The sequence below is a fragment of the Xiphophorus couchianus genome, chromosome 6 (assembly GCF_001444195.1).
Source record: "Xiphophorus couchianus chromosome 6, X_couchianus-1.0, whole genome shotgun sequence".
NCBI classification, from domain to species: domain Eukaryota; kingdom Metazoa; phylum Chordata; class Actinopteri; order Cyprinodontiformes; family Poeciliidae; genus Xiphophorus; species Xiphophorus couchianus.
In genome coordinates, this window is record NC_040233.1 from 11,428,051 (window position 1) to 11,441,485 (window position 13,435).

The window sequence follows — 13,435 nt, forward strand, 5'->3', positions numbered from 1 at the left end:
GGCTAAAATTGTGTGTCCGCTTTCCAATCCGCCCTTCTGCTAGTATCATTACAGACAACGCTTATCTTTCAGAATCCCAATCAATTTGCTCTAGATATAGTTTACATTAATAAGTATGTTAGAACCATTTTAAGGACAGATTATCTGTTCCTTGCAATTTGAGAATTAGAAGGTCATACAAACGCTGGCCTAGCTGTGTTTATTTCTCCCCAGAGTCTGCCTGAGAACGGATTCCTTAAAGAGGCAGTAGCATTAAAGCCAGACGGATACCCAAAGCTCTACAGCAATGAGAAAATAATGTCACCGGTTTTAAATGAGGCTTATTGTTTATTTCTTGGGCTGCTTTGACCCTTTTTTGTCATTGTGAAGTAGAAAACATTCTGTTAAAGAGGCAGACCTGTAGAGTGGTAATTGGTGACCTTTACAGATCCGGAATAATCATTATTTTATACTTTGAACAGAATGAGGCTTGCGGTGTAATCCAGCTGCTAAAGTAAACTAATGACTCCATGACTTCAGCATGACAGATTAACGAGAGTGATATCAATTTTCTCAACTAACCTCTGGCAGAGTGAATGAGTAGCACAACATTTCAAAATATTGATTAGAACAGAGCAATTCAAATGTGCACAATTTTATTTGAAACTCACAGAATAATATCAAACAAAAAGTTAAATGCTGCAAACGAGAGAAAGTGAAGGGCGTTTTTCATTTCTAGATAAGTCGAGGTCTAACAGTGAAGGAATGTGACTTAACTGATTCTAAAGACTTCATTTCAAACAGGGGATCCGGATCACATTGTTCTTGGTAAGTAAAGTGGTTGTGCAAGCTACTGACCACCAGCCTCTGGAGCATATTTACAGGTACATAATGCATTTTAATGATTCGCTGAAATAGTCAAGTGTCTCAAAAAATCTGCTGCCATGATTGTCAAAGTGCTGTAAAAAGATGACACTCTCAAATGTGGCCACCCTCCGGAACAGAAAAGAAAGAGATTCCTTCTTTACTGTTAGAGTTGAAATGCTAACTCTGCTGTGACTAATATATGCTACTCTGCAAATCCTGTGGCTGTCCAGACCATAGAGTTTGACGGAGGTGCTGGAGCCGTGCTGAGGATCCAGCCTCTCAGAGCTCCTCGAGATGAGAACGTCTACGAGTGTGTGGCACGCAACAGCCAAGGAAACAACACCACCACTGCAAAGCTGGATATTATCAGAGGTAAACACACACGTTTAGACACGGACGGACGTCTCTTTCAGCTTGACACGTGTGTCCTCTTTTGGCCCTGCAGCCGCCGGGATGGAGATTGTAGATGTGACAATGGAACAATGCCACACCCCACCTTGCACATCAGGCTGCAGCAAGCTGTTCTTTTTATAGTCCTTTGGAGTGCAACCGAGCATGAACTGGCCGAAGTGAGGGCCAGCTAGTCTGTTGGCTCTGGGGCATTTTAGCATTCCAGCTTGCTGTAATCATTCCGCTTCCTGGCCAGAGAGAGGGTGTTAATCTAATGTTGACTGTCTTCTTGCAGGGAAGCCTTAATAAGGTTTTGCCCTACCAAGATTTGAGCTTAAGTTACAACATGTGGCTCTTAAGGCTACGATCTGAGACCTGGCCGTTCGCCCAGCACAGCTGGATTGGGTGAGGAAACAGACGGGGGGTTTTCAAACGGTTGTTCAAACAAGAGAAGTCATTGGATTAGGCAATGCTTTAGCAAGCAAGCCTTTATTACCAGGAGTAATTCAGTTGGGGAGGAAAATTGGAGGGGGAGTTGGTCAAGGAGAGGTGAGAGGAGTTATAATGGAGGGATGAGGAGGTGGGAGGGAGTTGAGCAAACCAAGAGGATTGTGAAAAACAATAGAAATGAAATGGGATGTCAGCGGAGATCGGGTAAGGAGGGGGGGTGCAGAAGATGGATGAGGACTGTGGAGCTGGCAGGGCTATGTAGTAAGCAGAAGGCTGGTAGCCCAGGGAATAGACTCCTGTCCATCTGTTACTGCGCCCATCATCTCTGCACACATAGCCCCAATCTAAAGCACATTACCACAGAAGCTGCACCTCAAGGGTCAGCCTCCATGTGCGTGTGTGTCTGTGTTTGCGAGTGGCTCTTAGTTTGGTAGCATGAGCTTTTATTTCTCTTAGCTTCTTCTCTAGTGTCAGGATGACATTCCTATTTTCTCGTTGACTATAAAAATACTCTGCCTTCCATAGCAGAGTGCAGGGTATCATTAAGTGAAGTAATATTTACTTTTATTCAGAGCCAGTAAACCGTAAAAGCTGAATCACCTGCATGCGGGCTTCAAGAGGAGTTCATGGCTGTAGTAGACAATACAGTATGATGTTTAGGTACTATAACTTTGGAGCAAACAGCACAAACATTCAGTACATTTGCATCAATTAGGTGTTTGCAGTGACCATCTAACATTTCACACATTGAGGTGGTGGTGTTGTCATGGAAATACACAGATTGTATTTATTTAAGGAAGAAGCATTTTAGCGAAACAAAGGGGAAAAAATGCATTTAGTAATGACAGGGTATGAAATTTAAAAATGTTATTTAACTTGAGGTGAGAGCCACACATTTTAAGTTTTTAATGTTAAAATCTCTTTGGATATGCTTGTAAAATCGAACATGCTTACAGATTCTTCCCTGCGGCTCTTCCTGTTTGGTTGCGTCAGTCCCGTAAAAGTGTCGTGTCATCACTGTTCCATATGTCCTCCAGTGCAGCCAGCAGGAAATTAGCTGATGTACTGCTCTAACCACCTAGTATATTGCAATAGTTGACTATAATGTAACTATTGCAGTTATATTCTTGTGTTATTCAAAGGTTGTCCCATTACCCCCAATAAAAAAAGAACAAGAAACTTTGCACATACTCACATTTAGTGTTGTAGTTAACAGAATCAAGGCTCCATAAACCCCTGTTTAATTTTGCAACTCAGTTTTGATCAGTTTACTGCAAATGATTGATTGCTGTTCAGACTTAGACTGGTTTCATGACATGACAACTTTAGTGCTGCTAGTGGCTGACCGTTAGCTAGGTGCTGCACTCAGTCTCAATTTGTCTGTCACTCTGTTAACATTGCACCGTTTTCTGCCAACTAAACTGTCAGAGCCCTGATTAGAACAGTGGGGATGATACTAAGAATCAGCAGTATGCATTTTTATTCAGCGTAAAACAAAAAATAAATATTGTTGTTTTTATAACCTTCATGCTAAATACTGAAAAATCTGTATGTTGTTTATGCTATTTAATTCATAGCTAACTCCCATTAAATTTAGAAGTTGATCTAAAAATCTGGCCACAAGCAATGAGTAATGAGTCCTTGAAAGCGTCTTTGTGGGTAAAGATTCTCCAATCTAAAATTTATAGCATAGGATCCTGATGTCTATATTGGAAATATCTAATAACACTGATTTTTTTCTATTCCAAAACCTCTCCTTAATCATTTTGTGTTGTTTATGGTCTGCTAGCCATACTCCTAAAATCTTGTGAATATGTTTAGCTGCATTCTTCCATAATAAACCTCAGAAGGATCGTCTCATGCCTATATTCATATTCTTCTCAGCTTCAAAGCTGCAAAATCTGAATTACAAACTGCTGAGATGAAGGACGGGAGGGAGGGGGCCTGGGTCTTAATGTCTTCAGATTGTAGCAGTGGTTTAGAAAAGCTTCCTCTGTCAGCCTCCTGGCCTTATTTGTATGTAAAGTGTTAGTAAAATGGACTAAAAAGCCTCTACATCCAGCAAGAAAATCACTCAGTGTCATTTAACAAACCTTTCTGCCTTGAACGGTCATTAATTATTTATGAGCGAAGACGACGTTAGATGTGTACATGAGCAATTAAGAACATTCATTTCAATTCAGCTTTCTTCATTTTGCACTTTTCATATGCTTGTAAAAGACAACACAAGCAAGCTGAACTGGCAAACCCTTGACATGAAATAAGTAGATATTGAGATTAGACAATAGAAAATCAGTTAGGCAAAAGGTTTACAAAGACTAAGCTTGATGTCCAATAGAAGCAATAACATTAAACTACGATATAAAACAGTTCAAATAAGAAGCTAAATAAAAAAATTAAAGTCTGTTAAACCAAACAAATGGGCTACAGTGGCAGTTCAATAAAATATGCAGCACAATTAAGTGAGAACAGGTAAAAGCTCTGTGTGATAGGGATTTTTCCCTAGGAGATTTTTGAGCTTTGTTTTAAAAGACTGGAGTGTGTCCATGTTTCATATCGAAGGCAGGAAGGATTCTACAGGAAAGGGGCCAGGAAATGAAAAGCTCTACCTCCTACTCATGACTTAGAAATTCTGTGAATGACAAGTTGATGTCATGCTGAGAGTGGACTGCTCTTGTGAGGTGGTAGGCATAAAAGTCAGTCAAAAAGTCTTATTCTCTTGAGGACTGTACTGTATGTGTAATCACATTTTCACTGAATCCTCAATTTAATAGGAAGCCAGAGTATCATGATACTAATGGAGAAATAGGATCCTTTCTCAAAGCTCACGCAAGATCCCTTCCTGCAATTTGAATGAATAAAAAAAGGATTTACAAATTACTACACCCATTTCTCTGTGTCAGTTTGTGTAATGGTGCCCCCAATTCTAAGACGATTGTAACGTATTTGTCAAAGAAAATGTTGGAAAGGTTCGCAAGGCTTTTGACAGTGGTGTTGGAACCTGCAAACTGCGACAATTGTAACTTTTGGGGTTCAAGAACTGCAGCGGTATCTTTGTGTAATTTCTAGATTAATATTCTTACTTTGTATCAAAGTCTTTCAAAAGGCTGCCAACATTACTAAATCCTATACACCCCTTCAAGGAAGAGTTTGAAAGCTCCCATAATAAAATGAAGTAGCTTTCTTTGAACCAGTTTGCTTTCCCTTCACCGCTGAAGCACCTTCTTATTCCTATGTTGTCTGGGAATGGAAATGTGAAGCAAATGTTTCCAATATGGCAACCGGTTGTGCAAATATACCATAATAGTGTTTCCCTTTGAGCTCATATAGGAAGAAGGGCAGAAAATTGCAACCCAAAGATTTCACATGATTTATCCCAAACCTAATAATTTTAGTGGCACATAATCTGAAGGGTGCATCTTAGTTGCGATTGGCCCGTATTTTCCTCTCTCCTCCTTCATCAACATTGTGTGCCCACAAATCTCCCTGGTCTGTAGAATCTTGATGAGTGAGATAATATCAGCTACAGGTAGAAATCACAATGAAAATCCACCAAAGTGGCTAAATATTCATTTTGGCAATGCAGCTGAAATATTTTAATCTACCAAATATTCCATCCAACAGTTCTCTGGGATTGCAATATTATATGCAGTTATATTTTAATGGTGATTACGACTGAATATATTGTGGAGCTCCAGATTAAATGTAAGTAATTTTCCAATTTGAAAAAAAAAATCTTCTGCTCAAATATGTTTATACACAATTTATAAGATTGCTGTGCATATTTGCAGTTGTGTAATGGAATAGTGATTTCTGCATCAGCCCAGTAATCAGTGGGGTCAGACCCATTTTTTCCTCTGAAATTATAAATTCATTTTGATTAATTTAAAATGCTATAGATTTTATATATATATAAAAACGAAAAATTACATTTTACTTGCCACCTTGGGAAGTTCTTCCTCGCAACAAGGGTATGATTATTGATTTTATGTCCGATCATTTGATAGTACCTGACGCCCTTGCAGTCAGCACTATACTTTAAAATAGATCATGCCATCTAAAAGTGCTGTTAAGTGCAGAAAATGTGCAAAAATGTTGCTTGGGTCAGACTTTAAAAGAAATGATTTATTGTGGAAAAGGCTCACTAACCACTGAGTTACAAAGAAGGCTTTCCATTACTGCTCAAAATGCCTTCCACTCCCGACTTTTCATTTTCTGATGCATTTCATCTCGTCGTTTATATGTCTGTTGACTGAGACTAATGGCAGAGCCGTGCAGTTGAACAGGTTTGCTGTTGGTCACAGGATGCTTGCTGCTGCTCCTTTACAGTAGGTTACCTAATGGAGAGAGATGTGAGATGCTAGATGGTGGGGGTTTTTTCGGTGCCATCTCCATCATCTGCTTTTTCTTCGGCCCACAGCAATATCCGTTCCTAATTTCTCCCCTTTTGTTTTATTCATCCTTTCATCTTCTCCAAACCCTTACTGTCTCTCAGGGTTTTTTTTAAACTACTCCTGTTGCATTTTTCAAGCCCCCCATGGCCCCACTGCATCCTAGCTGCTCTTTTCAATGGACGCTGCACTTGTGTCGTTCCGCCTTCGGGTGACAGAAATATCCGCAGCTCTGCATGTTTGAAAACCTCTGGCGGGCGAGAGATTCTCATTACTGCAGCGCTTCATGCACATGCGTGCGCGGACGGCCTTCTCGAGTGCGTGTGCGCGCATGTGTCTGCAGGACTTCATACTCCATGTCTGTGTGTGAATGTGCACATTTCTGCCCAGTTTGGGAAGAGTAATCCTGATTATACTCACCTCCCAGTGTCCCATTTTAGGAGAACGGAAGGTGAGGAACAGGAGAAGGAAAGAGGGTGAGGGGAAAAAAGAGAAAGTGAGAGAAAGGGAACAGGGATGAGAGATGTTCTGTCACCTCCCTCTCTATGAACAGCAGAGTCACATCAGTGACTCCCCCCCTCCACCCTCCTTCCCACCTCCCCTCAGGCCCCAGGCGTCAGCTGCATTGGCAGGCCGGCGGCTCAAACAGCATTTGAGTCTGAAAACAACAGAGAGCATCAACTCAGCTTGCAAGAGGATTATGCTCCTTGAGAGGAGAGCTGTCTCTTTCATCACATGCCCCCATCTTTACTCTTTTTCTTTTCTTCTTTTGTTTTCTCTCTCCCTCTCTTTCTTCCCCCCACCCCTCCATTCTTTCCTGCTTTGTGTTCACCGTAGTCCCGTTGTACGCATTTGTTCCTCACTCTGGTAAAGCAGGAGGCCAGGACAGGCCCGGGGTTTTTGCATGTGACAGATCCATGAAGTCCAGAATCTGCATTGTGTTGTGATCCATTATCATAAAGGTTTATTAGCATTTATAGTGCTCCCCCTCAGTCCTCGTTCAGCCTTTGGGAGTCAGTGCATTACTGTCTCTGAAGACTGCTGAGTGCTGGCACATTAATCCTGAATCAGGGAGCCTGAGATCAGCTTTTATGCACATTTCCCTCCGAAATAACCTGAAATATGAATAGCCAACCTGTTTCTGAGCAGAGTAAGTGTGTGTGCATGTGTGTGCGTGGCAGAAGGAGGGTGGGATTACAAAGCGACACAGAGAAATAAAATCTGGATTCCTGTTTGTTTGTTTGCATCATATGCATTATGTGTTTGACTCATTGCGTGTGTGTGTGTGTGTGTGTGCGCGCGCTTGAATGTGTGCTACCACAGCACGACTACCGTCTGTGTATATTAGCACACGGACACACAAATTGCATATTTGCCCAGATCCGGCTGGCTCCGCTGACTGGTTTTGGGCACCAGGCCTGATTGCCCTTCTGCAAACATAACCAGACCAGAATGTACACTCTCAACCTCTTCTTGCACACAAACACACACACAAAACACAAAGCTCCAGGGAACAATGCTGCTCAGAGCTTGCCAATGCTCCCCAAAAGCTCTGTTGACACTCGCACTGTGTTTTTGTGTACACATGGCGCATTTTTCTATTGGCCATCTTTATCAATTTAACCAGGAGGTAGAAAATAAGCTTGACTTTTGTGCTGCGGTGTTTGCGTTTGATAAATGATTCATTTGGTGAAAAGTGTGATCAAGGCCATGCCCGCAGTATCTATTTCAAGCAGTCGCTGACTCATCCAGGAACCTGACAGAGTACCTGTAGCTCCCGATTCGCGTCTCCAGTCAACTGTGCTTAAGAGTTCAGTACAACTCTCTGTCTGCTGCTTTATCCGCATCAACAGCACAGAGTCTGCTGTATGCTTCAGTCTGCCCTTTTTGTCTGTTGCTCTGTTGAATTCATTAACAGTCCACCTGTTCTGCCACACTTTGCCCTTTGCTTTAGAGACCTGACTTCTTTAACACATCACAAGGAATTTATTATTAAGATGATATCCCTTGTCTCTGTTTTACCAGCTTTAAAGCGGGCCACAACACATCACGTCACTGAAGCCCTTCTTGAGCAATTTCTAAGATGGGCTACGAATGATTAAAAAAACCTGAGAGGAGTTTTAAGTACTGTGCCATGCTTAAATATATTGTTCGTGTGTCTCTTGGAGCAGTGTATCTTTGATTTTGATTTTTTTAAGCCTATTTCTCTAAGTCAGGGGTCTCAAAATCCAGTCTTCGAGGGCCGCAGTCCTGCAACTTTTAGATGTGCCTCTGCTGCACCACACCTGAAAAGAATAATTAGGTCATTAGCAAGGCTGGGAGAACTGATCTACACAAGCAGGAGGTAATTAAGTCATTTCATTCCAGTATTTTGTACCTGTGGCACATTTAAAAACTGCAGGACTGCGGCCCTCGAGGACTGGAGTTTGAGACCCCTGCTCTAAGTGGTATGTAAAAAGTTCCATATTAGCTAAATCTGACACATTCACAGACTCCTGAATTTCCTGATGCTGCCAACAATTTATTATTTTCCTTACACTTTACAATTATGAACTACTTTGTGCTGGTACAACACATAATTTCCCCAATATTTTTTGAAGTTTTTCATCAAAATGTAAGAACAAAATACCAAGGGGTATAAATACTTATATAAAGCCATTTTCCATTTTTTAAAGGGCTGAGCTCCGTCACAGTACATAAACAGCAGTGCTACAACAGATATAATGGATTTGTGACCATCTGGCCATGTTTTGACTCCATATCTGGTCAAAACAGATATGGACACGTTGCCCTTTGCAAAGTCTTACAGATTATTCTTGGGGTGGAAAGCAGATGAGGTCTTGTGTTGTACATTGCCGCTTTCAGATTTTGTTTTTATTCATATAAAATAAAACTACACTGTTTAGTTTTTTTGTATTGTTTATATAAATCACAAATTCATCTGTGTTTTTTCTCCACATGTTTACAAATGATTTAATACTGGAGCACAGAAAGTTAAAGTCAGCTAATTTTTCCTTGTGTGTTGGAATTTTTTTTAACCCGTGTTAATAAAATAATTGTGAAAATGTGAACGCCAATTGACAAAGTTAATATCTTCTCAAAATGTTGACGATCAATCTCTTTCACACAGTTCATTGTAAAAATAAAAAAAAAGAGGAACAAAAGGATTTCAACTTGGGATTTCAACACATTTAAACCATACAAATTCACTCTTTATATATTAGTTACATGTTTTGGTTGTTGGTATTTTGAGAACAAGTCTAGGTATTTTTGTGAAATGTTAACATAATAACATGAACAGTCATTATTTTTACTTCAGTTATCACCAATCATAATAATAGTACAATAACAAATAAAAAGCTATTTTTATATAAGTAAGCAGATATGCATTTAACACAGTTACATTAATATTTGCTATTTTTTAAAATTCTTTCATGTAAATGTACCTCTCTTTCTTTGAGGCAATCTAATTTGTCAGCTTGTTTTCCGAAGCAAGGCAATAGTCAGACTAATTTTTTAATTCTTTTAAAATAATTGATTTTTCAAAACAATTATTTTAAAATGATAATTATTTTATAAAGTTGTTATATTTTTATTTCAAATTTGAGCATAATCTGTTTACTTCTGTTTGGAATATCAATTCTCAGGTAAAATGTAAAGTAATGACCTTATCCATTTAATTAGTTTTTTAAAGTTTCCTTTCAAAGTTAATTTCCAATTAATCTTCACAACACCCCCCACAATAAAAAAAAATGTTTTTATTGCAATGATTTGAATAGATTGTTTGTCAAAGTAATTATTGACTTCAGAGATTTTGCTTTCTTCTGTTTTGTTTTGCCTAAACTAAAAGCATGCCATCGTATGTGTCTGTTTGCCTGTTTCTTAAACTTCTGTGTAATTATTCAGTCCCCGGTCCACCCACGCTGCCATCTTCTGCAGCATTTATAAAGACCTGTCTGGAATACCGAGCCAGACCCCCTACAGATAGAGACACACACACGCACACACACACACACACACATATGCTCATGCTCTAAACCCAGTGCAGTGGTGCGCTCTAATTAACAGCCAGGGAGTCTATGTAGTAGTAGCTGGCGGTGTGATGAAAAGACCATCTGAACTCTCGTTGGGTATGGTGGTGATGGGGGGACAGAGAGGAACAGATGTAGGCCTAGCATAGTCCTCGCCTCGGGGGAGGTCTCCTCCTGACCTGTCCCATCGATCCCTATCGTCTCCTTCCTTTCTCTTCCTCTCTGCCTCTTCAATAGACAAAAATCACTGACCAGGTGCATCATTAGCATTGATCAGTAGGGGATGGCTCATATTTTTGCTGGTTTCTGTTTTCTGAAGTCAGTTGGTATGCGGATACCCTCACCAGTCGGACTCTGCTCCGGTTTACTTTTGTGGCGTCTCTCCCCAACTTCCTCCTCACAGCGTCGACCTCAGAATGATGTGTCTATCTGACAGTGTCTCACTCTCTCTCCAGCGCTGCTGGCTGTAGAAAAGGAAGGAGAGGGCGATAGATCGTATCTCCACTCAGCCTCTCATCCCCACCTCAGAGCTTACGTGAACAGATGGTGTGTGTCTGTCATGCAGTTAGGTAGCAGGGAGCCCGGAGGAGGAGAGGAGTGAAGGAAAACACACAGACAGTTGATGTGGTCATGGTCCACACCTTGGTCTGTGTGGGGCTGGTTTGCAGTGACGCCTGGCTTTAGGGAGTCATACCTGATGGCTCCCCATAAGCTCAGCTTCTTAGCTAAACAAATATCATCACTTCAGCAGGGCGAAATAATGATATATCCAGGTATGGAGGAGGTGTTGGTGTGTATGGTAATGAGAGAGAGAGAGAAAAAAAGAGAAAGAGAGTATGTGTGTGGTTTAAAAAGGACAAATAGAGCAGAGGAAACAGGTGGGCTGATGGATGCCTGAATTCGTGTCTGGCCATCTGGGCTGCTGTCACCGAGATCCTTAATCCCATTCAGCAGAGAAAGTGCATGCGAGTGCGTCCGGTCCATGTTTGTGATAGAAAGCAACTGCTCTCCTGAACGCACGCCGTCGCTTTCATGCATATGCGGGGACATGTCGCGCGGCATTATTCCAAACATGGCTGAGGAGTTTTCGATGGTGTTAATGTGGAGCATAGCTATAGGAGCAGATTTGCACATACACACCTTTCTACTGCCCCCCAGTGTAATCAGACAGATCCAGACGCATGCGAACACATCCCAGAACGGCCTCTCTAATCGTTGGTACATTTTAACAATTACTGCTAACAAGTCCTTATTACCCCCAGTGCCCTGCCCCTCCTCTTGATCCCAGCTTCTAATTGCTGCTGCTGTTTCTGAACGGCTCTCTGCATAGTTATTAGATAGGAATCAGTTCAGGACGCCAACACAGAGCCACACCTCTTAAACCTCTGAGCTACTGCCAGTCAATCAAACACATGGTTGGCTTTCTAACTTTGTAGCACAGCATTCATGTAAAGTGCTGTGGAAAAGTGTTTGCCCACACAACAGATTCCTTCTGTTGCTTTTTTCGTACTCAAATGTTTCAGATCTTCAAGGTAATTTTAATTTGCACAAAAAAAGCCTTCTGCAAAAATATAATTACACCTAGAAAACACACCATGCCCTGATGGAAGTATGTTCAACAGGTGACACCAACCAGTTTAGAAAGGGTCACAAAACAATTTCTAATGCTTTAGGATTCCGCACTTTTTTCCACAAAAGAAGAAAACATGGAACAATGGTGAACCTTCCCAAGAGTGACCAAACTCCCAGGTGCCTGTTGATAATTTATACGTCAGATCACAGAAAAACCCAGAACAGCATCTAACGCATCTAACTCACTTCCCTCAATTAATGTCAGTATTCATAACTGAATAATAGGAAAAAGATTGGGAATAAAAGACATCAATGGGAGAGCTTAGAGACAAAGTTTTACTACAGAGTTTCTGACCTTAAGCCCAATTGTATTTAATGTTATGCAGTAGGACAATGAATTTGAAGTAGCCTTGTTAAAGTCAGCATTTTAGTCTGATTTAGATGCTGAGGCATGACCTAAAGCAGGTCATTCATGTGACCAAATTAAAACAATTCTGCAAAGAAGGGGCCAAACCTTCTGCTCAATAATGTCAAAAGTTATTTCCACTTATCATAAATGGTTAGTAAGTTATTGGTATTATAGGGCAGTTACTTTTTTATAGCTGTCTTCTCCAATAGGTGAAATCAGTATTCAAAATGTGTGGTTTTTACATCCTGAAGTCATGGTTTGATTTTCAAATGAGTTTAAGCTGAAACAATAGTGTGAGCAAAAATTTAAAAATCAAAACAGAAGAAATCAGTAAAGGGGCAAATACTTTTTAATAGCACTGGAGGTGTGTGTGTGTGTGTGTGTGTGTGTGTGTGTGTGTGTGTGTGTGTGTGTGTGTGTGTGTGTGTGTGTGTGTGTGCGTGTGTGTGGATTGTGTCAGCAGTGAAGTAACTCCTGCTGACTGGGTGGTATGTTTATGTTCTTCTTGAATCAGCTTGTCAGACACATCTGACATTCTGGCTGTTTTCTTCCCGCCTGCTCTATCACCTAATGACTGGTTTGTTGTGAGTATTAGCCTGAGGCTTTTTGTCCTGAAGGCTGTACTGGTTCTCCTGTCTGCACCAGTATCTCCACATACTCCACATATATGATTTTGCTGATGTTACAGCAAAACATCAGCCTAAACATCACCTAAATGCTCTCAGACCAGCATTTAGGTGAGCACGACCAGTTTTGAGCGCTAATGAAGGGGAGGAAGGCCTGGAAACTAAAGCTCCACAGCCACAAATATGGGTGTTAACAAGTGGTAAAGATGTGCAAAAAGCCTTAAAATACATATTACATTTTACCACAGTTACATAAAAGTTATGCTAAAAAAAATGCCACAGATCTCCAACACTGTACTTTACCTCCCTCACTATCCTCTTCACAATGTGTGGTAGCAAAGGTAACTGTGGGTTCTTGACAAACCCAAACTTCTCAGTTATTGCTTTGATTGCACATAGGGCAAGTTTAGGTGCTATTTTATTGTCGCCATTTTCTGACTAATGAAGATTAACACAAACCTGCTGTTCTTGAATGGTATGCTTTCCAGCATTTATCATTTTGAATCGTGGCCAAGACAAATGCAACATTCATTCTCCAGGAAAACAGATTGTCACGGAATACAAAAATAAGTGATACTTTGGTAAAAAATGATCTATCGAGTTTTACATACAATCCAATTAAAGGTTACATTTTCAAAATAATTCCACTACTCTGAAAGTCCCTTGTTTGGTAAATGTGTGAGTACATTTCTGAAGGCATTCATATTGATGCATGCTCTT

General features: G+C 40.6%; 1 protein-coding gene across 12 annotated transcripts in view; it reads left to right on the forward strand.

The window, feature by feature from the left end:
* ptprsb (protein tyrosine phosphatase receptor type Sb) overlaps nucleotides 1-13,435 on the forward strand; it is a 97,315-nt gene that overhangs the window by 26,205 nt on the left and 57,675 nt on the right. For all 12 annotated transcript variants that reach the window (XM_028020127.1, XM_028020130.1, XM_028020129.1 and 9 more), the window contains exon 4: nucleotides 1,077-1,218. In XM_028020127.1, coding sequence (XP_027875928.1) covers nucleotides 1,077-1,218 — 142 coding nt within the window. The remainder of the gene's footprint in view (nucleotides 1-1,076; nucleotides 1,219-13,435) is intronic.